We start from the raw sequence: 22,425 nt of genomic DNA on the forward strand, positions 1-22,425 counted from the left end.
TCCATCACAAAAAAATTAAAAAAAAAAAAGTGTCAGATCATCCCCGTTTCTAACTGCTTACAACACTGCTTACAATGTTCAGATGAATATTCTAGCTATTTTCAGGTGTTGGAGCGTACTGGCTAGCTCTGCTATAGAAAAGTGACTCCAAATTATAGTGGCAGAGAGATGACACAGAATTTTATTCTTTTCTGATGTAACAGTACCAACGGAAGAGCCCAGGTTAGAAGGTTACTTTGTTCCAGAGTCGTTCATTGATTCAAGCTCTGACATCTTTTGGTTCTGCCATTCCCCCGGGAAATGTCCTCATTTGTATGGTCAAGGCTGGGTTGCAGACAAGTCCACGTTGCAGCTCATGGATAAAAGAACTAGAGGGACTCTAGGGAGACTGGCTTATCTCTTAAGTTGGAGATGACCTGGAAAGTCAACTTTCACCCATAACTCATTGGCCTAAACTAAGTCCCAGAGTTAACTTGAATGGCAAGGCATCTGGAGTAATGCTGTTTCTACCTGGAGTGCTGTGGACCCAGCTTAAACTCTACCACCATAGGGGACAGGGAAGATAGGTTTTGATGGATGGCCAGAAGTTTCTGTTACATGTAATAACAGATTTAAAAAATATATATATATATATATATATATACACACACACACACACACACATATTTTGCCATCCGGATGCAGTGGCTCACACCTATAATCCCAGCACTTTGGGAGGCCGAGGTGGGTGGAGCACCTGAGGTCAGGAGTTCGAGAACAGCCTGGCCAACAGGGCGAAACCCTTTCTCTACTAAAAATATAAAAATTAGCCAGGCATAGTGGCAGCTAGTGATCCCAGCTACTTGGGACGCTGAGTCAGAAGAATCACTTGAACCCAGGAGTGGGAGGTTGCAGTGAGCCGAGCCAAAATCGTGCCACTGCACTCCAGCCTGGGTGACAGAGAGAGACTCTGTCTCAAAAAAAAAAAGAAAAAAGAAAAAAATATATATATATATATATATTTGCCTCCTACAAATAAGGTAAATGCTACATGGTCATATATTCAACAAATCTTTATTAAGGGCCTACTATGTGCCACATATTCTTTCTTATATGTGTAAGAAATATATTATTAACATATTTTGGGTAAAAATGTGCAACACTATAAACATATTTTTCATTTCTGAATAGCTTTTACTTTTTCAGACAATAGAAGTCAACTGGAAAAGAGGCAAAGATTCTAACTACATACTGCATAAAAAATATTCACACCTATCAAATTCCAACAGCTGGCGTTATTGTTGTTCTATGGATAAGCACACACAGAATCCTCGTGGATAGTTCTTTGTCTCTTGGTCTCGTAAATCATAACTTGCTTGTAGCTTTTTTATGAACCTTCAGGAATAACTCTTCAGAGGATGATAATACATCATTAAGATTAAATTGAACCTCAAAGGTGGGTTTTTTTCCCAAAATGATAAAGGCCACCAACACTGCAAGGTTTGCTGTTATTCCCTTGATCTGGTAGGTGACACCATCTTCAGGATTTGTGTACTCAAAGATATGATTAATAAAACGGTGACCGAGACGTGTGACGTAATGCTGGTCATGGACCTGTGGATGCAGGAAATAGGCCAGAGGCACTAGGAATACATCCTTAACTTCAGCAGGATTCGGCTGGGCCTGGAAGTTGTGGTCTATTAAACCCACAAATGGAGTTATCAATGCATCTGTCTAAAAGCAGAAAACAAAATAGAGAAATTAAAAAGTAAAGTGATACTGTTTCAAATACTAAAATCATGCCACTCACTAGGTAAGCTAACTCACTAGGTGAGCTAAGAAAATACACCAAACCTGGGAGAAGGGGAAGAAAGCTTACTCTGGAAGTAAATTTATGTTCCCCCTAAAATGGGAGTCATCCTGCCCTACCTGAAGTGGCATCTATGAGATGACTCTGAAAATGATTTCTTGTATGAACATAATGTAGTACAATCTTTTGGAATGGCAATTTGGCAGTATCATAAAAATGTGTTCCCTTTGACCTGGGAACTGCATTTGTGTATCTGTATGATAAATTCCTACCGGTAAGAAAAGATACAAATATAAACCTGAAGCATTACTTTCAACAACAGCCCAAAATTCTAAAGTTATCACTCTTTAATTTATAGGCATTTAAGTTATATAAATTAGGTTTATATCCATAAAATAGGATACTATGTAGCCTCTAAAAAGAATGGGATAGACACCTTTCCTTCTCAGTAAAGAAAAAAATGTGCTATACTTATGAACAGAAAAAGTGATATAATACTAGTTATGACATATTCCCATTTATGAAAAAATTTATATGTACATACACACACACATATAATTATGTGTCTTATATATAACTATGTGAACGATTTTATATAACACACGTTTATATTACATACGAGAGGGATTTCTATTTAAAACCACAACTGCTTGCAAATGAACATGAGTGGCCAGGTGCGGTGGCTCATGCCTATAATCCCAGCACTTTGGGAGGTCGAGGTGGGCGGATCACCTGAGGTCAGGAGTTTGAGACCAGCCTGGCCAACATGATGAAACTCCATCTCTACTAAAAACACACAAATTAGCCAGGTGTGGTGGCGCGTGCATGTACTACTCGGAGAGGCTACTCGGGAGGCTAAGGCAGGAGAATTGCTTGAACTCAGGAGGCGGAGGTTGCAGTGAGCCGAGATCATGCCACTGCACTCCAACCCGGGTGACAGAACGAGGCCCAGTCTCAAAAATAAAAATAAATAAATAAATAAAAACAAAAAAAGCAAATGAACACGAGTGCTATCAAATGAAAGACTGTTTTGTTATACTGGAAACCCTGAGAGGGAGGCCTGGGGCTGAGTGAGGATGTGGGATCTGGTAAGAGCTGCCCGACTTTGTATTAGAAAGTGAGAAGAATTGGAATTCCCGGAGCATCCCAAGAGAAAGTGGGTGGGAAAAGCCAGAGAGGTAGACACACGGTGAGGCTGGGACCTATCCAGCCTGCAGCACGTTCTCAGAGGGACAGCTAAAGACAGGAAAGCAAATTTAGAAACAGAGACAACTCAGACCATTAACCAAAATAATGGTGAAAGTCAACATCTGGACCAGGAGGAGACAAGAGGAACATAGACTTCATATGTCCTTGGGCAGGAAATCTGGGGTCATTAAGTTACCCAAGGGCAGAGGCAACATTCTATCAGCACCTAACACCACACCTGGCAGTGGGGGAAAGGCTTAGTCTCTGAATATGGAGTTTTTCAGGTGGACTCTGAGATAAGGACTCAGATGCAAGTGATGTTTTAAGAAAGTGCTCCCAGGGGAGACAGGTAAGGGGAGGAGGGGAGCAAGACTCATAAGGGTAGAAGGCTGGCAAGGGCACCATTGGGTGTTCTAGAGAGTAAATTAATATGCAGTTCATCCCACATGGAGACAAGGGAGCTGGGGTTTCATGCTCCCTAGCCCCAGTCAGTCACTGGTTAAGGACTGCCTGGCCAGAAGTGACTTCACAGGCACTCCCAGCTCTCTGTGCAGGACACATGGCAAGGTGGCTCCAGTATCAAGGGTGCCAGCATTCAGAAGAAAGCCGCCAAGTGTTGTCAGAGACGTTGGAACCAGAGCAACTCCGTCTTGAATAGGAGCTGGGTAAGATAAGGCTTGGACCTACTGGGCTGCATTCGCAGGAGGTTAGGGCACGCTTAGTCACCAGACGAGACTGAGATACAGGTCATAAAGACCTTGCAGTAAAGAAGGCCGTCGAAACCCACCAAAACCAAGATGGCAACGAATGTAACCTCTGGTCATCCTCACTGCTCATATGCTAATCAGAATATATTAGAATGTTAAAAGACACTCCCACCAGCGCCATGACAGATTACAAATGCCATGGCAATGTCAGGAAGTTACCCTATATGGTCTAAAAAGGTGAGGAACCCTCAGCTCTGGGAATTGCCCACCCCTTTCCTGGAAAACTCACGAATAACCCACCCCTTATTTAGCATATGATCAAGAAATAACCATAATAATGGCCAACCAGCAGCACGTGCTATTGCTCTGTTATAGAATAGCCATTCTTTTGTTTCTTTACTTCTCTAATAAATTTGCTTTCACTTTATGGACTCACCCTGTGAGATCCAAGAACCCTCTCTTTAGGGTCCGGATTGGGACCCCTATCTGGTAACGGTGAGTTATCAGAAGCCTTGCAGTTGTAAGAGGAATACGAAGGGGCCTGGACAGAGCCCCAACAATGCATACTCAGTAAATATTCGTGGTTGCTGCTACCATTAGTGACCGCAACTTATGGGCACCTAGTCTAGTTTCCAACACCCTCTGATTCCTTACAACAATCTGCTCTTGAAGAAGCCTTAACAACTGCAATTAGAGACGTGAAGAAACTTGCCCAAGGGCACATCCTGTAAATACTTGGCAGAAACTGGATTCAACCACAGACATGTTGCTCATACTCCTGGGTATATTTCAGAGACCTTTGCAAAAAGAAGTACAAAAACGTTTCGCAAAAGGGAAAACTGGGGTGGGGGTTGTGGTGTCACAGCCTGCCTGGAAGGCTTATGTAGCAGGTACATACATAGGTAGCTACTCTGGAGGCTGAGGCAGGAGAACTGCTTGAACTAGGGAGGTGGAGGTTGCTGTGAGCCGAGATCACTGGACTCGAGATTACTTGGGAAAAGCCAACAGCACCCTCCCAGCTATGATCTCCAGACATTACCAAATTCCCCAGGGTGGAAAAATCACTCCAGGTTAAGAGCCACATAGATTAGATGATGCTTATAATTTTTAACAAATGACAATTTTGTGATACATTTTAAAAATTAGCAGGGGTCAAAAAACAAAGTAACCCTCCCTTGTGCTTCCAAACACAGCAGACCTTTCTTTAAAGCCTTTGTTTAATCTCTCAATCATGCCATTTTAGAAATCTCCTGTTTCAGGAGTATCTGGCCCCCAGGAATCTCCCATAAACACATTTTCCTGTTAACGCTGTTGAATTCTATCCACCCACATGCGGAACTCAGTAGCACCTGGGGACTTTGGGAATGGAGTTAGTCTCATTTTGGAAACTTTTAATCAGTATAGCTAAATTTGTTAATTGATTTCTAAAGTAAATCCTCCAAATGTTGGTGGATTTGCAGAAATCAACTGAAAAGAGTTCCCATTAGAAAACAAAATGGAAAAGTAATTGACACATTTCTCGTGTAATTCCATGTCTCTATCCCGGTTTCATACACACACACTTAGAAAACATTTATTTAGTGGCCACTAGCTTCTTGCAAACAAAACCACCCTTGGGTGCTGACCTTTCTATTTTTAAAAAGGACCCAATTAAGACAGGCATTATCTCAGCATCACTGATCTTCAAAACACTGTACCACCAAGACTTTAGTCAAATGGCACATAAAGGATGTTCTAACCCACTGGTTTTCTAACTGTTAGGCAACAGTGGGACTGTTCTTTTGAAATAAAAACTTACCCGAAAGCCCAATATATAAAACATTAAGAGTTTATACCTACCCCTGATATCGTGTGATGAGAGCATTTCACCTCTCTGGTGTTCCCAAATTATGACCCCAGCTTAACGATGAGAAAAATACCAGACAAACCAAAATTGGGGAACATTCTACAAAACACCTGGCCACTACATCTCAAAACTGTCAGGGTCATGAGAATAAGAAAGTCTGAGAAACTATCACAGACCAGAGAACTAAGGAGACATGACCACAAAATACAATATGGTATCTTAGATGAGATCCAGGACAGAAAGGAGGACACTAGTAGAAAAACTAGTAAAAAGCAAACAGAGCATGGAGTTCAGTTAATAGTAACATGCTGACATTGGTTTCTTTGTTGTGACAAATGTATGCAGTGATGTAAGATGTCAATGATAGGGGAAACTAGGTCTATGGCATATAAGAACTTTCTGTACTATCTTCACGACTTTTCCATCAGTCTACTGCTATTCTAAAGTTAAAATTAAAGGTTTTATTAAAACATTTATATGGTAAAATCATGCTGTTATCCAAGATCATACTTATTAATACAATATTTACCCCTTCTAAAGTCAATTAGTACAACAAGGAGGTTGATGTGGTGAACCAATAGAAAGTAAGATCTGAAGCTGAGTACAGTGGTTCACACCTGTAATCCCAGCACTTTGGGGGGCTGAGGTGGGAGGATCGCTTGAGGACAGGAGCTCGAGACCAGCCTCATCAACAAAGCGAGATCCCCATCTCTATAAAAAATAAAATAAAAAGAAAATAAGATCTGGTTATATCAGCTCCAAAATTCATTTTAAAAAATATTTTAAATATGTTTTGATGTATATTATACTATCAAGGAAATCCTGATCCAACACAAATGCAGTTATGAATAGTAATAGTTTTTAAATAGCTTGCCTAGTGATTTCATGGTTCATTCAATTAATGTGTTACAGAGAGGCTTTATTCTATAGTATGTAGAAAAATGAGTATCTTTATGGCAGAAGTAATGCATTGGTGGTCTCCAAGGGGCTAAAATTTGGTATCCAGCACATTGGAGTGTGTGTTATTTTTTCAACTGAACTCTCAAAATCAATGTATACTGGAGAAAAATAAATGTGAACTGAATGTTAATAATTCTGAAGCATCTCTCTAGGGTTCTATGGCACCCAGTTTGAAATCCACTGATGGGAGTTCAACCCTTTTATTTCTGGATGGGGTCCAGAGAGGCAAAAGGGGTTGCCCACAGCCACTTGGCTCACGAGGGGCAATGTCCATTGGAGAACCTGGTTTCTTGACTTTATGTACAGTACTCTTTGGGGTTATGTTTGGAAAATGTGGAATCCTGAGAACAGTAGATCCACCTGGGGGTGGGGACGGCGCTCGAGTGTCTGAGGAAACCCTTACATCAATAAGACATGGCACCAGGCAGCAGACAACTTCCACTTGATGAGGACGCAGCCCCACTTCCTCCTGGGCTTCCCGGAGAGCCGTGGCTGCATCATCCATGTCTGTAGGATCACGCTTACCTCCAGGGAAGCAAACTTCTCCAGGGGCCCTTCTTAGCTGGATATAGAAAGAACAGCACTACAATGTGGGATTCTAATTTTGGAACTATTTATTCATTCAACAAATACTTACTGAACTTCGATTTTGTACCAGAGACCATTCCTACCTAGGTGGTGGTATCAAAACCCTCATGGCCCAAAAATGTGTTTTCTTGAATCCTTTTAAAGAAATGAACCTTGAAAATTTTTCTCACTGCTAACTTTTATTCTATTTCTCCGCAAAACATACCACACACTATATTAGTCTGTTCTTGCACTGCTATAAATAAATAGCAGAGACTGAGTAATTTATAAAGAAAAGAGGTTTCGTTGGCTCACAGTCCCGCAGGCTGTGCAGGGAGCATGATGCTGGCATCTGCTCGGCTTCTGGGGAGACCTCGGGAAACTTACAATCATGATGGAAGGCAAAGGAGGAGCAAGCATTTCACATGGCTGGAGTGGGAGGAAGAGAGCGGGAGCGGAGGTGCCACACACTTTAAACAACCATATCTCGTGAGAACTCACTCACTATTGTGATGACAGTACAATAAAGAAATCCGCCAGCGTGATCAAATCACACACACACAAACAGACTGCCATTGCTAGGGGAAAAAAGCTGAAAGAATAATATAAGGGGCAATATTATCAACAGATAATTTTGTGGAGTCCTTTATTGGGTGCTTATCATATTCTGGGCATGCTGTTTCACAGAGATTTTTTACCCACTGGGTCCTCAGAACCGTTCTATAAGCTACTAATTTTTGAATGAGGTGAAATTCACATAAAAGTAACCATTTTATAGTGAAGAAAATAAGAGACATTTAATACATTTACTGTGTTGTACAATCATCCCCACTATCTCGTTCCAGAATATTTTCATCATTCGAGAAGGAAACCCCATACAACAGTTGATTCTCATTCCCCTCTCCCTCTGTCCCTGCTTCCTGTCTCTGTGGATTTACCTAGTCTCGACTTTTGTGTCTGGCATTTTTCCCTTCACATATGTTTTTGAGGTTCTTCATGTTCTATTGTGTATTGGTACTTCCTTTTTTTTTTTTTTTTTTTTTTTTTTTTTGGGAGGGAGTCTCGCTCTGTCGCCCAGGCTGGAGTGCAGTGGTGCGAACTCGGCTCACTGCAAGCTCTGCCTCCCAGGTTCACGCCATTCTCCTGCTTCAGCCTCCCGAGTAGCTGGGACTACAGGCGCTCACCACCACGCCTGGCTAATTTTTTGTGGTTTTAGTAGAGCTGGGGTTTCACCATGTTAGCCAGGCTGGTCTCGATCTCCTGACCTCGTGATCTGCCCTCCTCGGCCTCCCAAAGTGCTGGGATTACAGGCCTGAGCCACTGCGCCCGGCCATAAGCTACTCTTATACTACTATTATTTCTACTTTCATACAGGGAACTTAGGCTCACAGAGGCTAAATAACCTGATCAAGTTCACTCAGTGAGCTGGAATATAAACCAGTGTTTAATTTACGAGCTTGTGGTTTTAATCAGTACAACATGCATTTATGAAAAGTTTAGTAAGACACAGAAAATATGGGCCCTGGAGCTATTAGCATTGTATTGGCATCTATGTTTATCTTTGCGTGTGTTGGTAAAGGAATAGAGGTCTCCTCTTTCCCTGCATTGCCTTCTTCCTTGATTCCATTCCTTCCTGCCTTTAGGAGAACTGACTGTGTCTCTATTTATAGCATCCTAAAATTACTCCCTTTCTTATCTGTGTCTTTAAAATTATTTCTCTCATATCTTGGGCAGAAGTGGAGAGGCACAAACGCTCCACTATTCTCTCTTCTGCAGGGCCAAATATCTCAGCAAAGTGACCTCAATTTCTTTTATGCCCACTCGTGCCTAGTACCCACTATCCTTTCTCTCCTGAATTGTCCAGGAGCCCTCAGGCTCAGCAAGAGTCCTGGGTCTGCCTCTTTCCAACTGTGTTCAATGGGGTAATGACAGTCTGCTCCTCACAGAGCTGTGAAGATTGTTCCATGAGGGTGGAGTGGATGCACGGGATTGGTGCCTGGCCACATTAAATATTTAATAATGAGAACTCGTAAGGTCAGTCCTGGACATTGAGAAGCTCAGTCAAGAGATCATGTTGCCGTTGTTAGCACCTAGGCCAATATATCTATGTAAGGAGAAACTAGATGCCTGCAATGGCCTGGTTGTTTATTCTCCCATGAATCCATATGTTGAAATCCTCACCCCTAAGGTGATGGTATTAGGAGGTGGGGCCCTTGGGAGGTGATTAGATCATGAGGGCAGAGCCCTCATCAGTGAGATTAATGCCCTTATAAAAGAGGCCCGAAACAGACCCTTTGCCCCTTTCTCTGTAAGGGCACCGAAAAGATGACTATCTATGAACTGGAACAGGGCCCTCACCAGACACCAAATCTTCTGGTAGCTTAATCTTGGACTTCGCAGCTTCCAGAACTCTGAGAATTAATATCTGTTGTTTATAAGCCACCCAGTCTAAGGTGTTTTGTTCTAGCAGCTTGAGAGGACTAAGACAATGCCATGATACATTTTTGACATTTTATAGTCCATAGCCTCATTTGGGCAAGGCTCAAAAATTTTTTTTTAAGTCCTTCTGTGCTGATAAATCAGTAACACTGCAGAAATTGCTGCCATAGCTGAATACTTAAGACATCTTCACCTCAATTACAGTCGTGAGAACAGGTGAAAAGAAGGTTGATGGACATATTTCTACTGTCTTGAACGAACGCTCACCACCCACTGCAAATATGTCTCACCAAATGCATAAGAAATACACCTAACGTTAGAGCAACTCTGAAAAAGTGCTTTATTGTTAGAATGTTCAACTCCAAGGCAGCCAGGGACAGAGGCACCTCCAAGCAGTCATCAGGCTTGACAGAAATACAGACCTGATATGATGCCTATTTTAAATGTACAGTCAGGGACACATTCTGAAAAATGCATTAGGCGATTTCATCATTGCACAAACAACACAGGGCGCACCTGCACAAACCTGGATCGTATAGACTACTGCAAACCGAGGCTATATGGTGTAGCTACTGCTTCTGGGCTACAACTTGTATACCATTTTACTGTCCTGGATATTGCAGGCAATAGTAACATAGTGGTAAGTATTTGTGTATATAAACACAGAAAAGGTACAGTAAAAATATGGTATAAAAGATCAAAAATGGTTCACCAGTATAGGGCATTTACCATAAATGGAGCTTGCAGGACTGAAAGCTGCTCTGTGTGAGTCAGTGAGTGAGTGGGTGGTGAGTGAATGTGAAGGCCTAGGACATTAAACACTGCTCTAGACTTCATAAACACTAGACACTTAGGCTATAGTATGTTTATAAAAATATTTTTCTTTTCCTTTTTTTTTTTTTTGAGATGGAGTCTCACTCTGTTGGCCAGGCTGGAGTGCAGTGATGTGATCTCAGCTCACTGCAGCCTCAGCCTCCCAAGTAGGTGGAATTACAGGCAGCTGCCACTATGTTCGGCTAATTTTTGTATTTTTAGTAGAGACGGGGTTTTGCCATGTTGGCCAGGCTGCTCTCGAACTACTGACCTCAGGTGATTCTCTCCACCTTAGCCTCCCAAAATGCTGGGATTACAGGTGTGAGCCACCACCCCTGGCCTTTTTCTTTTTTGAATAATAAATTAACCGTAGATTACTATTACTTCTTACTTTCTAAACTTTTTAATTTTTAATTTTTTGACTCTTGTAAGAACACTTAGCTTAAAACACAAACACATTATACAGCTGTACAAAATATTTTCCTTATACCTTACTCTAGAAGCTTTTTTCTATTTTTAAGGATTTTTGTTTTTCTTTTTAAACTTTCTTGCTAAAAACTAAGATACAACACACAGAATCATCAATGTCACCGTATTCTACCTCTACTTCTTGTCCCACTGGAAGGTCTTCAGGGGCAATAGTAACATACATGGAGCTCTCATCTGCTACAATGACAATGCCTGTGTTTTTTGGAATACCTCCTGAAGGACCTTACTGAAGCTGCTTTATAGTTATTTAAAAAAAAAAATAAGTAGAAGAAGAGCACTCTAAAATAATGATTTCAAAGAATAGTGTAGTAAATTTCATAAACCAGAACTGTCATTTTTGTCATTATCAAGTATTATATATTGTGCATAATTGTATATGCTATACTTTTAGACCACTGGCAACACAGTAGGTTTGTTTACACCAGCATCACCACAAACATGTGAGTAATGTATTGTGCTATGACATTATGACTGCTGTGATGTCACTTGGTGATAGGAATTTTCAGCTCCATTATAATCTTACGGGACCACCACTGTATATATGGTCCATCATTGATGGAAAAACGCTGTTTTGCAGCACATGACTGTATTTTGAAAAGTTTCAAAACTATCTCATAGCATACCAATTCTACTCAAGTTGCCTTGTACACCTATTCCAATTAATAGGTAATAGGAATTGGAAAAGACCATTCTGGCTTAGTGAGAACACTACTCTCAAGAAAATGTTATCCTTGGTCTAGGCAATGATTTTTAAAATATGACCCCAAAAGCACAGGCAATGAAAGGAAAAATAAAAACATGGGCTTACATCAACTAAAAAGCTTTTGCACAGCTAAGGAAACACTCAACAGACTGAAAAGACAATCTATGGAATGGGAGAAAATATTTGCAAACCATAAAAGGGGCTAGGATCCAAAATATATAAGGAACTCAACTCAATATCAATAATAAAAAACACCCAATTAAAAAGTGGACAAAGGACCTAAATAGACATTTCTCAAAAGGTATATTTAAAAAATGCTTAACATCACTAATCACCAGGAAAACTCTAAAACCACGGACAGACATTACCTCACACCTTTTAGAACGGCCATTATCTAAAAAGCAAAAGGTAAGCGTTGTTGAGGATATGGAAAAAAGCGAACGATCACACACTGTAGGTGGGAATGTAAATTAGTACAATCATTGTGGAAAACAGTATGGAGGCTTCTCAAAAAGTTAAAAACAGAATTGCCATATGATCCAGCAATCCCACTACTGGTTATATATCCAAAGGAAATCAAATCAGTACATTGAAGAGGTATTTGCACACCCATGTTCACTGCAGCATTGTTCACAACGGCCAAGATATGGAATCAACCTGAGTGTCCATCAGCTAGTGAATGAAGAAAATGTACATCCAGAGAGGAATATTATTCAGTCATAAAAAAGAAGGAAATCCTGTCATTTGTGACAACATGGATGAAGCTGGAGGAAATTACGTTAGGTAAAATAAGCCAATCACAGAAAGACAAATGCCACATAATCTCATTCATATGTGGAATATTAAAAAGTCGGTCTCATAGAAGTAGAGTAAAATGGTGGTTACCACATGCTGAGGTGGTTTTGGGGGAGGTTGGGGAAATGGCCAAAAGATAAACAGTTTCAGCCAGTCAGGAGGAATAAATTCAAGAGAGATATTTTATACTATGGTGACTATAGATAACATACTGTATTCTTGAAAATTGCTGAGTGGATATAAAGTGTTCTTACCACAAAGATGATGACTATGTGAGATTGTTACGTGTGATGATATGTTACCATATGAGGTACTGTGTGTGTTAATATGTTACTATGAGAGGTAATGTATGTGGTGAGATGTTACCACATGAGGTAGTATGTGTGTTAATATGTACTATGAGAGGTAATGTATGTGGTGATATGTTACTATGTGAGGTAATATGTCTGGTGATATGTTACTATGTGACGTAATATGTATAGTAATATGTTACTATGTGAGTTAGTACATTGATTAGCTAGATTTAGTCATTCCACAGTGAATAGGTACTTCAAAACATCATGTCGTACAGGATAAATCTATACAATTTTATCTATTGATTTAAATTTTATTTATTTATTTATTTATTGAGATAGAGTCTCGCTCTGTCACCCAGGCTGGAGTGCAGTGGCATAGCCTCGGTTCACTGCAACCTCTGCCTCCTAGGTTCAAGCAATTCTCCTGCCTCAGCCTCCCGAGTAGCTGGGACTACAGGCATGCACCACCACACCCAGCTAATTTTGCATTTTTAGTAGAGATGGGGTTTCACCATGTTGGCCAGGCTGGTCTGAAACTCCTGACCTCAGGGGATCGTCACACCTTGGCCTCCCAAACTGCTGGGATTACAGGTGTGAGCCACCATGCCCAGCCTACTTTTTTTTTTTTAAATGCTATTTTGAAGAAAATATGTGTGATGACATGTTACTATATGATGTATATGGTGATATGTTACTATGTGAGGTAATATGTATAGTAATATGTTACTATGTGAGGTATTGTGTGTGGTGATATGTGACTATGTGAGCAATATGTGTGGTAATATGTTACTATGTGAGGTAGTACACTAATTAGCCAGATTTAGTCATTCCACAGTGAATATATACTTCAAAACATCATGTTGTACAGGATAAATCTCTACAAGTTTATCTGTCTATTTAGTTTTGTTTTTAAAAAAGAAAATATTACACTGTTTTGAAGAAAATAGGCACATTTCTAAAACTGACTAATCAAAAACTATTAGCACTGCAAAGGGCTCTAAGTACAAAAGCTGTCAGTCATTTCTTTGATAAATAGTATACATTTTTTTTTTTTTTTTTTTTTTTGAATTAGGGGTCTTGCCCTTTCGCCCAGGCTGGGCTGCAGTTGCGCGGTCTCGGCTCCCTGCAAGCTCCGCCTCCCGGGTTCACGCCATTCTCCTGCCTCAGCCTCCTGAGTAGCTGGGACTACAGGCGCCCGCCACCGCGCCCGGCTAATTTTTTGTATTTTTAGTAGAGACGAGGTTTCACCGTGGTCTCGATCTCCTGACCTTGTGATCCGCCCGCCTCGGCCTCCCAAAGTGCTGGGATTACAGGCGTGAGCCACCGCGCCCGGCCATATTTTTATTCAATAAAACCTTCTGAAGTGCTACTCAGAGGCCAAATAAAGCTGCAGCCTAATTTCCTAAGACTTCAATCTTTGCTTTGTTCTTGAATTTTCTCTTGCCTACTTCCAGTCCCAGAGAATGGGGTGCAGGGAGGAGGTTGGAGGAGGGTAGAAAAGGGGACAGAGGACGGATGAGAGGCCAAGGGTGTGGGGAAGAGGAGGACCGATAGTGCAGGGCAGCTAATTCCTGAAAGCTATAAAGTGGGTGACTTTGAAGGCTTGAAGGGCTCTGCCCAGGTGTGCAATGGAGAAAGGGGTTTGCCAGCTCTTTGCCGCGCACCAGGGACCTAGGGTTCTGAGAGGAGTTCCTTATCCAAGGTGGGCCCGGACAAGGTGAAAACGAAAACATAGGTAGCAGCCAACAGCATGCAGCACTATGGCATGCCAGCAGCCGTGCCGGGCGTTTTACAGATCTTTTTCAGGCTATAATAACCCTGCACATGAGGTGCTGTTCTCAGGCCCATTTTTAGGGATAAGAAAACTGAGGCGATTAAGAGATTTAAGAACTTTTGCAGGCCAGGCGTGGTGGCTCATGCTTGTCATCCTAGCACTTTGGGAGGCCAAGGCGGGCAGCTCACCTCAGGTCGGGAGTTCAAGATCAGCCTGGTCAACCAACATGGTGAAACTCCGTCTCTACCAAAAATACAAAAATTAGCCAGGCGTGGTGGTGCACACCAGTAATCCCACCTAATTGGGAGGCTGAGGCGGAAGAATTGCTTGAACCCAGGAGGCAGAGGTTGCAGTGAGCTGAGATGGCGCCACTGCACTCCAGCCTGGGTGACAGAGCAAGACTCCTTCTCAAAAAAAAAAAAAAGAAAGAAAAAGAAACTTGTTGAAGGTTCCAGAGCTAGTGGGAGAGCGCACATTTGAGAAGGGTTAACCCACTTCTTGCCCTGCCCTCCCCATCCATTGGGGGGAAATCTCCTACCAGTCCCCTGCTTGTGTGAGGGGCAGAGCGCCAGAGGGAATTTCTCACCCCCACAGCCAGATAGTGTTTACAATCAGATTGAATTAAATTTAAATAGTTTTTTAAAAGTGACCTTAATAATAGACGGGCAAAAGTGGCTCTGGGTGAAACAAAAGAAACTAGAGACCCTCTTGGTTGAGTTTGTAGTATTGTCTAGATTTCTTACATTATTGTTTGTCTGATCATTCTATTTTATTTATTTATTTATTTATTCATTATCAAGATGCAGTCTTGCTCTGTTGCCCAGGCTGGAGTGCAGTGGCACGATCTCGGCTTAATGCAACCTCCACCTCCCAGGTTCAAGCAATTCTCCCTGCCTCAGTCTCCCCAGTAGCTGGGATTACAGGCGCCCACCACCACGGCTGGCTAATTTTTGTATTTTTAGTAGAGACGGGGTTTCGCCATATTGGCCAGACTGGTCTCGAACTCCTGACCTCAGGTGATCCACCCACCTCAGCCTCCCAAAGTGCTGGGATTACAGGCATGAGCCACCGCACACGGCCATATCTGATAATTTTTAAATATATGTAAGTGCTTCTCCTGTGCTTACTGGCAGAGCTGGGAACAGACTCTGATCCCCTCTTTTCCATTTAAGTATCTCCCCTTGGAACCTGGATTTCTATCATGTCCTGAGTTCACGGCATTTCTGCCTGGCTCAGATCGAACGCAATCCGCACAAGTCTACTTCTACATCCACAAAACTCCGGCTGATTCCTTGGCATTTAAAAAAAAAAAAAAATACTTTTCATTATTCTGCTTAAAAAGCCTATTAACATGGCTTATTTTCTTTTTGTACGTGGATAACCTTAAAATGACTGCTTCACCAGCTTTTCCTTGAAAGTTCCCCACAGCAAGGGAAAGTGATTGCGCTCATGGGTGCGGGGGTGATAGAATTTTGATATTTGTTCTTGCCCAAATCTCATGTTGAATTGGAGTCCCCATTGTTGGAGCTGGGGCCTGGCGGGAGGTGACTGGATCATGGGGGCAGATTTCCCATGCATGGTTTAGCACCATCATCTTGGCACTGTCCTCATGATAGTGAGTGAGTTCTCATGAGATCCACGGCCATTTAAAAGTGTGTGGCATTTCCCCGCTCTCTCTCTTGCTCCTGCTCCCCCTCTGCCCTCTGCCATGATGGTAAACTCCTTGAGGCCTTTCCAGAAACTGAGCAGATGCCTGTGTCATGCTTCCTGTACAGCCTGCAGAAACATGAGCCAATGAAACCTCTTTTCTTTATAAATTACCCAGTTTCAGGTATTTCTTTTTTTTTTTTTCTGAGATGGAGTCTCGCTGTTACCCAGGCTGGAGTGCAGTGGCACAATCTCTGCTCACTACAACCTCTGCCTCCTGGGTTCAAGTGTTTCTCCTGCCTCAGCCTCCTGAGTAGATGGGATTACAGGCGTGTTCACCACGTCCAGCTAATTCTTTTGTATCTTTAGTAGAGATGGGGTTTCACCATGTTGGTTGGGCTGATCTCAAACTCATGATCCGCCCACCTCACCCTCTCAAAGTGCTGGGATTACAGGCGTGAGCCACCGCGCCCGGCCAGGTATTTCTTTATAGCAATGCAAGAATGGACCAATACAAGGGGTAAGCCAGAAACTCCATTCCCAGCCCAATATTTCCTTAAAGTGACATCATTTATCTCAAAGCTTCAGCTCATGTCTGCCACTTGACACTAACGATGAAAGCCAAAAATTACTGAATTCTTGCTTGCCAAGTACCAGGGTTGTATAGGTGCTTTACATTTGTTACCCTGTGAATGTTCATAGCAGCTGTATGAAGCAGTAACTAATATTCTGTCCTCATTTTACAAGTGAAAAGACTTAAGTACAGAGAGGGTAAGTAACTAGGCCAAAGTCACAGCTGGCAAGGAGAGAGCCTGGATTCAACATGGATAGCTAGCTTTAGAGCCGAGGCTGTTAACTTCTGTGCTCTAGTATTTTCACATTATACTGGGGGTGGAATAGTTTAAAACAGTGGCCCTTGGTGGGGGCAATTTGGCACCGCCAATCCTGCCAGAACAATAGGCAATTCTGAAGATATTTGTGGTGTGTATGCTACTGGCATACCGGACAAAGAGACAAAGGTGTTTATGAGCTTGTGTTTCTGTGTGCTACTGGCATCTGGTGGGTAGAGGCCAAAGGATGATGCTAAACACACCACATAATACAGGACAGTCTCCACACCAAAGAATTATTCAGCCCCAAAGGCCAATAGCACCAAGGTTAGGTAACCCTAGTCTGAAAGCATTTTAAACTGCTTGCTAGCTAAATTCCCTCATTTTCTTTGTTAAACCTTCTCCAAGAAACACCATGTTATCCCATGACTTGTGGTTGTATGCCTCTGGCATCACAATTCTGAAAGCCCTTTTGAGAATTTTGGCATCGAAATGTGTGCAAGTGACAAAATCTCGTGAGGTTTTCTGATGTCCTGAGGTTTAAGGGCAGGAAATTTTTTGTCCACCTACCTTCTCTGACCGGACAGTGAACAACAAATGGAGTTTTCCTTCTTTAACCACCAATGGCAAAAGGATGGAATATTTGTTATATGGCAAGTGAGAATATTTGCCTCCAATATCATACTTTCTTAAGCGGGCCTTAGCATCATCTAGCAAACTGTTTCTAAAACAAAAACAAACCAGACAGACATTTTAGTAAGCAGAGTTACGGTAAAAAGCTTATAGTCCTGCCTCTGTTTCTGCTTTGTTGTGTATTTAGGAGTTTGCCATTTCTGACTCTCTGTGTATTTTTCAATAACACGACAGAAATGATAGTATCTAAATTGCATGGTGTTCACAAGATGAAAGTGACAAAAAAACCTCCTAAGCACACAGTTTAGTACACAGGTTCTCTTTGAAACATAAAGTATGGTAAAATGTTTTTTCAGTAATGCAATAGTTGAATTTTGAAATCCACAATTATATTCAGAGAAGACAGGTTTGATGAAAACGTCATTGTTAAGGTTAGAAGACCACCTTCTGTTAAGCTGGCCCTTATGTTCTCCAACTCCTATGTCTTCAACTGCCTTATAACAGTGGTTCCCAAACTTTAGCAGCAACAGAATCGCCTGGAGGGCTGGCTGTCACATAGACTGCTAGGTTCAGTCCCAGACTGTGACTCGGTAACTCTCATGTAGGGCCTGAGAATTAGCATTTGTATCAAACTCCCACATGACAGTGTTACTGACGTTGTGGACAGGGGAACACATTTTGAGAACAATTTCCCAATAATATGCAAGTATTTGGATTTATAACCACAAATGGTGCCTTCCTATGTGGACTTATTTTGGTCCTTTTGACAGGTGTGTTTTGCTGCTAGTTTGTATAGTGGGTTGAACAGTATCTCCTCACCCCTGAAATTCATGTCTACCCCAAACTTCAGAGTATGACTTTATTCAGATATAGGATCTTTTTAGATGTAATTAAAGTGAGCTCTAAATCCAATGACTGTTGTCGTTATAAGACCAGAAACAAGCCGAGTACGTTAGCTCACGCCTGTAATCCCAAAACTGGGAGGTTGAGGCGAGAGGATTGTTTGGGCCCAGGAGTTTGAAACAAGCCTGGTCAACACAGCAAGACCCTGTCTCTACAAAAGAAAAAAAAAAAGCATAAATTAGCTTGGGCATAGGGCATGCAACTCTATTCCCAGCTACTTGGGAGGCGGAGGTGGCAGGATCACTTGAGTCCCAGAGTTCAAGGCTGCAGTGAGCCATGATTGCACCACTGCACTCCAGCCTGGGTGACAGAGTGAGACCCGACTCAATAAAAAATAAAATTAAATTAAATTAAAGAAGAAGAAAAAACACGGAGACATGCACACAGGAAAGAAGACCATGTGAAGATGGCGGCAGAGGTTGAAGTGATGCTGCTGTGAGCCAAGGAATGCCAGAAACCACCAGAAACTGGAAGAGGCAAGGAAAGGTTGCCCCCAGAGCCTTCTAAGGGAGTGTGGCCCTGCTGACACCTTGATTTCGGACTTCCAGCCATGAGAGACCATTTCTATTGTTTTAAACCACCCAGTGTGTGGTACTCTGTTATGGCAGCCCTAGAAAAGGAACAGGTGATTTTACTTTTTCTGTGGGATGGCAGTTTTGCATAGTGGGCAGAATCAGATGTTTAAGATACCCAGAATTGGCTTCAAATGTGTATAGGAGGCCTGGTACAGTGGTTCATGCCTGTAATCCCAGCACTTTGGGAGGCTGAGGCAGGTGGATCACTTGAAGTCATGAGTTCGAGACCAGCCTGGCCAACATGGTAAAACCCCACCTCTACTAAAACTACAAAAATTAGCTGGGCATCATGGCACATGCCTGTAATCCCAACTACTCAGGAGGTTGAGGCAGGAGAATCGCTTGAATTCAGGAGGCAGAGGCTGCAGTGAGCCGAGATTGCCTACTGCACTGTAAGCCTGGGTGGCAGAGTGAGACTCTGTCTCAAAAAAAAAAAAAAAAAAAAAAAAAAAAAGTGTACAGGATTGACTTCTCTGAGTTTCATCTTCATTTGTGTCAGGCTTGAGGATATTTATGCAGATTAAATGATGCAGTTCATATACTGTGGCTGGCACACAGCTGGTGCTCAGTGAATGGTAACCACTGTCATAAATCTCCCCATTATTAGATAAGCAGTTGTTTGCAGGAGGTATTTGCTATTTTTTGCCTCTTTCTAGATGGCAGAGTGCTCACTAGATGTGGGTGGGTAACAGCAGTGGATTTCAACGACCAAATGGCCTGGAAACAATCACTGAATGCTGGCACAGGGGATTGCACAGTACATCTGATGCACGTAGGCCTGCCTCCAGAAAAGGAAACTGTGGGATGGTGGCTTTTAAGCACCCAGAAACCGCAGAAGTGACCAGAGAAACCAGCTGAAGTAAAAGGCTGCAAAAACGTATCTGTCCACTTTAGGGACTGGCCGCTGGAATAATCACCAAGATATCAACAGCAGTAGCAGCCACCCCGTTCTGAGCATGGTCTCACTTTCCACGTTTCTCATTTTATCCTCACAACAGCCCGGCAAGTGATCACAGGGTCACCTCCAGGCTCAGAGAGCTTACGTAACTGACAGACCCAAGGTCACAACTGGAAGTAGCCACTGGGGGACTTGAATCCGGGGCTGCCTGGTGCGGGGCTGTGCCACCCTCGGGGATCCTGGGGTCCAACTCTGGAGACGCGGATTGCAGAAGAGCCAAGCCGGCTGGGAAGGGGAGCAGCGTGTATGTAAACCACAGTGGCTAAAGCCGGCTCTGTTACTGGCCAGAGCAGGTGCAAAGGTTCGGGGACCCTGCGGGTTGCTGGAGGCGAATGCTCCCATCCGGGGCTCGCAGGTGGACTGGCGGGAGCTGCAAAATCGGTCCCGGACTAAAGGCCTCAGTGGCTCCGCTGCTATCAAGGCCGGGCCTGGCCAAGCTCGGGGCGCCAGGACCCGAAAAGGCTTTACCTGACTGGCTCCTGAGGAAGACCAGGTGGTGACATTGCCCTGGGGAATATTTGTTTCCGGGCGGACTCTTCGGAGCGGCTCTGCCGGTCGCGCTTGCGCAGAGCAGCTCTGGGCCTGGGCGCGGCCTAAAGCCAGAGAGAGGGGCGGGTCTTAGAACAGGAGGCGAGGCGGGGTCTGGGGCGGAGACAGGGGACGGGGCGGGGCTAGCTCTGGAGTCGGAGGCTGGGATCAGGGCGCGGCCTATGGCCAGAGGCGGGACTAGAGGCGGGGAAGAGGCGAGGGGCGGGGCTTAGGGCCGGGTCTCCCCGGTTGCGCAAAGCAGTTTCTGCCTGGCTCCTTGCGCTTCTATGGAAGCAAGAGGCACAGGAGTTGCGGGATTTAGAGCTGAAAGAGTTAAAAAAAGAAAAAAAAAAGAAAGAAAGAAAGAAAGAAAGAGAGAGAGAGAAAGAAAGAAAGAAAGAAAGAAAGAAGGAAAGAAGGAAGGAAGGAAGGAAAGAAGGAAGGAAGGAAGGAAGGAAGGAAGGAAGGAAGGAAGGAAGGAAGGAAGGAAGGAAGGAAGGAAGGAAGGAAGGAAGGAAGGAAATACCGTGCTGGTGAGGTGATTGGATTTTACACTCGCATCCACTGTTGCTGGAAGGTTAAGGTGATTCATTCAACTTTTTTGAACTGCTGTCAGCACTTGCAGATCCCACAGCTAGCGAAAAGACACGTGGAGCTCACAGTCAAATGGTAGAAATATAAATTAATCACACAAGGCTGGATGCAATGGCGTATGCTTGTAATCCCAGCACTTTGGGAGGCCAAGAGGGGAGGATCACTTGAATCCAGGAGTTCCAGGCTAGCCTGGGCAACATGGGGAAACCCCATCTCTACAAAATAAAAATAAAAAATTAGCCAGGCGTGGTGGCACGCACCTGTGGTCCCAGCTACTCAAGAGGCTGAGGCGGGAGGATCGCTTGAGCCCAGGAGGTCGAAGCTGCAGTGAGCCGTGATTGCGCCACTGCACTCCAGCCTGACAGAGGTAGAACCTGTCTCAAAAATAGTAAGAAGAAGACAAAAAGTTTTTAATGAAAAAAAAAAAAACACACAGATAAAGCAGCGGCCTTTGGTCCTTCTTGAGCGTGCGAAGGAGAAAGGTGACCAAATTAGGAGGCAGAGAAGGGTTGGTAGAGGAAATAGAAGTGCAGTTCATTTTGAAAGCAGCAGTTCTCAAAGTGTGGTCCTCAGACCAGCAGCATCCGGATCACTTTGGTCCTGTTAAAAATGTGGACTCTGGCCCAGGTGCGGTGACGCACACCTGTAATCCCAGCACTTTGGGAGGCCGAGTCGGGTGGATCACCTGAGATCAGGAGTTTGAGACCAGCCTGGCTGACATGGTGAAACCCCGTCTCTACTAAAAATACAAAAATTTGCCGGTGGCGGGCGCCTGTAATCCCAGCTACTAGAGAGGCTGAGGCAGGACAATTGCTTGAACCTGGGAGGCGGAGGTTACAGTGGGCCGAGATCGTGTCATTGCACTCCAATCTGGGCAAGAAAAGCAAAACTCTGTTTCGGGAAGGAAGGAGGGAGGGAGGGAGGGAAGGAGGGAAGGAGGGAGGGAAGGAAGGAAAGAAGGAAGGAAGGAAGGAAGGAATAAAAAATGAACTTTGGGGGCCCACGCCACACCTGCTGAATCAGAAGCCAGGAGTCAGGCCCAGTGATCTGTGCTGTAAGGGGATTCTGATGTTATGTGCGGGATAGTGGAGATAAATGAGGCAAAGGGTGAGGGAGAGTGTTCAAGGAAGAGGGCAAAGTTTGTGCAAAGACAGCAGAAAGGGGCTGGAGGAGAAAAGTGTGTGTGAGCCTGATGCGAGCTGAGAATCCAGGGGTCAGTGTAGGGCTGACTTCTCCCTTAGAGGCACAGGAGGCACACAGTAATTTTAGGGACCTGTGTAAATGTTTTAATTGTAATTTCTTTTTAAATTAGAAGAAGAAAAGGAATGTAATAAAAGCAATATATAATAATGAATCCAGCTTGGATTACAGTCATCTTTATATGAATGCAG

At 43.3% G+C, this 22,425-nt stretch overlaps 1 protein-coding gene across 4 annotated transcripts; it reads right to left on the reverse strand.

The window, feature by feature from the left end:
* Window positions 1–1,037: 1,037 nt before the first annotated feature.
* On the reverse strand, window positions 1,038–20,539 carry NUDT7 (nudix hydrolase 7). 4 transcript variants are annotated; one of them, XM_009196907.4, is made up of 5 exons: window positions 20,381–20,539; window positions 17,414–17,567; window positions 6,894–7,052; window positions 6,148–6,241; window positions 1,643–1,713 (listed from the first exon to the last, which is right to left on the reverse strand). In XM_009196907.4, exons 1-5 carry the CDS (start codon window positions 20,413–20,415, stop codon window positions 1,643–1,645), a joined length of 513 nt encoding a protein of 170 aa, XP_009195171.1. In that variant the 5' UTR covers window positions 20,416–20,539. The 4 variants fall into 4 exon arrangements, with proteins under 4 accessions (XP_017809077.1, XP_003917257.1, XP_009195170.1 ...); XM_017953588.3 differs by lacking the exons at window positions 6,148–6,241; window positions 6,894–7,052 and adding an exon at window positions 7,373–7,486 and having other exon boundaries at window positions 1,038–1,713; window positions 20,381–20,513; XM_003917208.5 differs by lacking the exon at window positions 6,148–6,241 and having other exon boundaries at window positions 1,038–1,713; window positions 20,381–20,510.
* Between the last annotated feature and the right edge of the window lie 1,886 nt (window positions 20,540–22,425).

This window comes from Papio anubis, chromosome 18 (genome assembly GCF_008728515.1).
Source record: "Papio anubis isolate 15944 chromosome 18, Panubis1.0, whole genome shotgun sequence".
NCBI lineage: Eukaryota > Metazoa > Chordata > Mammalia > Primates > Cercopithecidae > Papio > Papio anubis.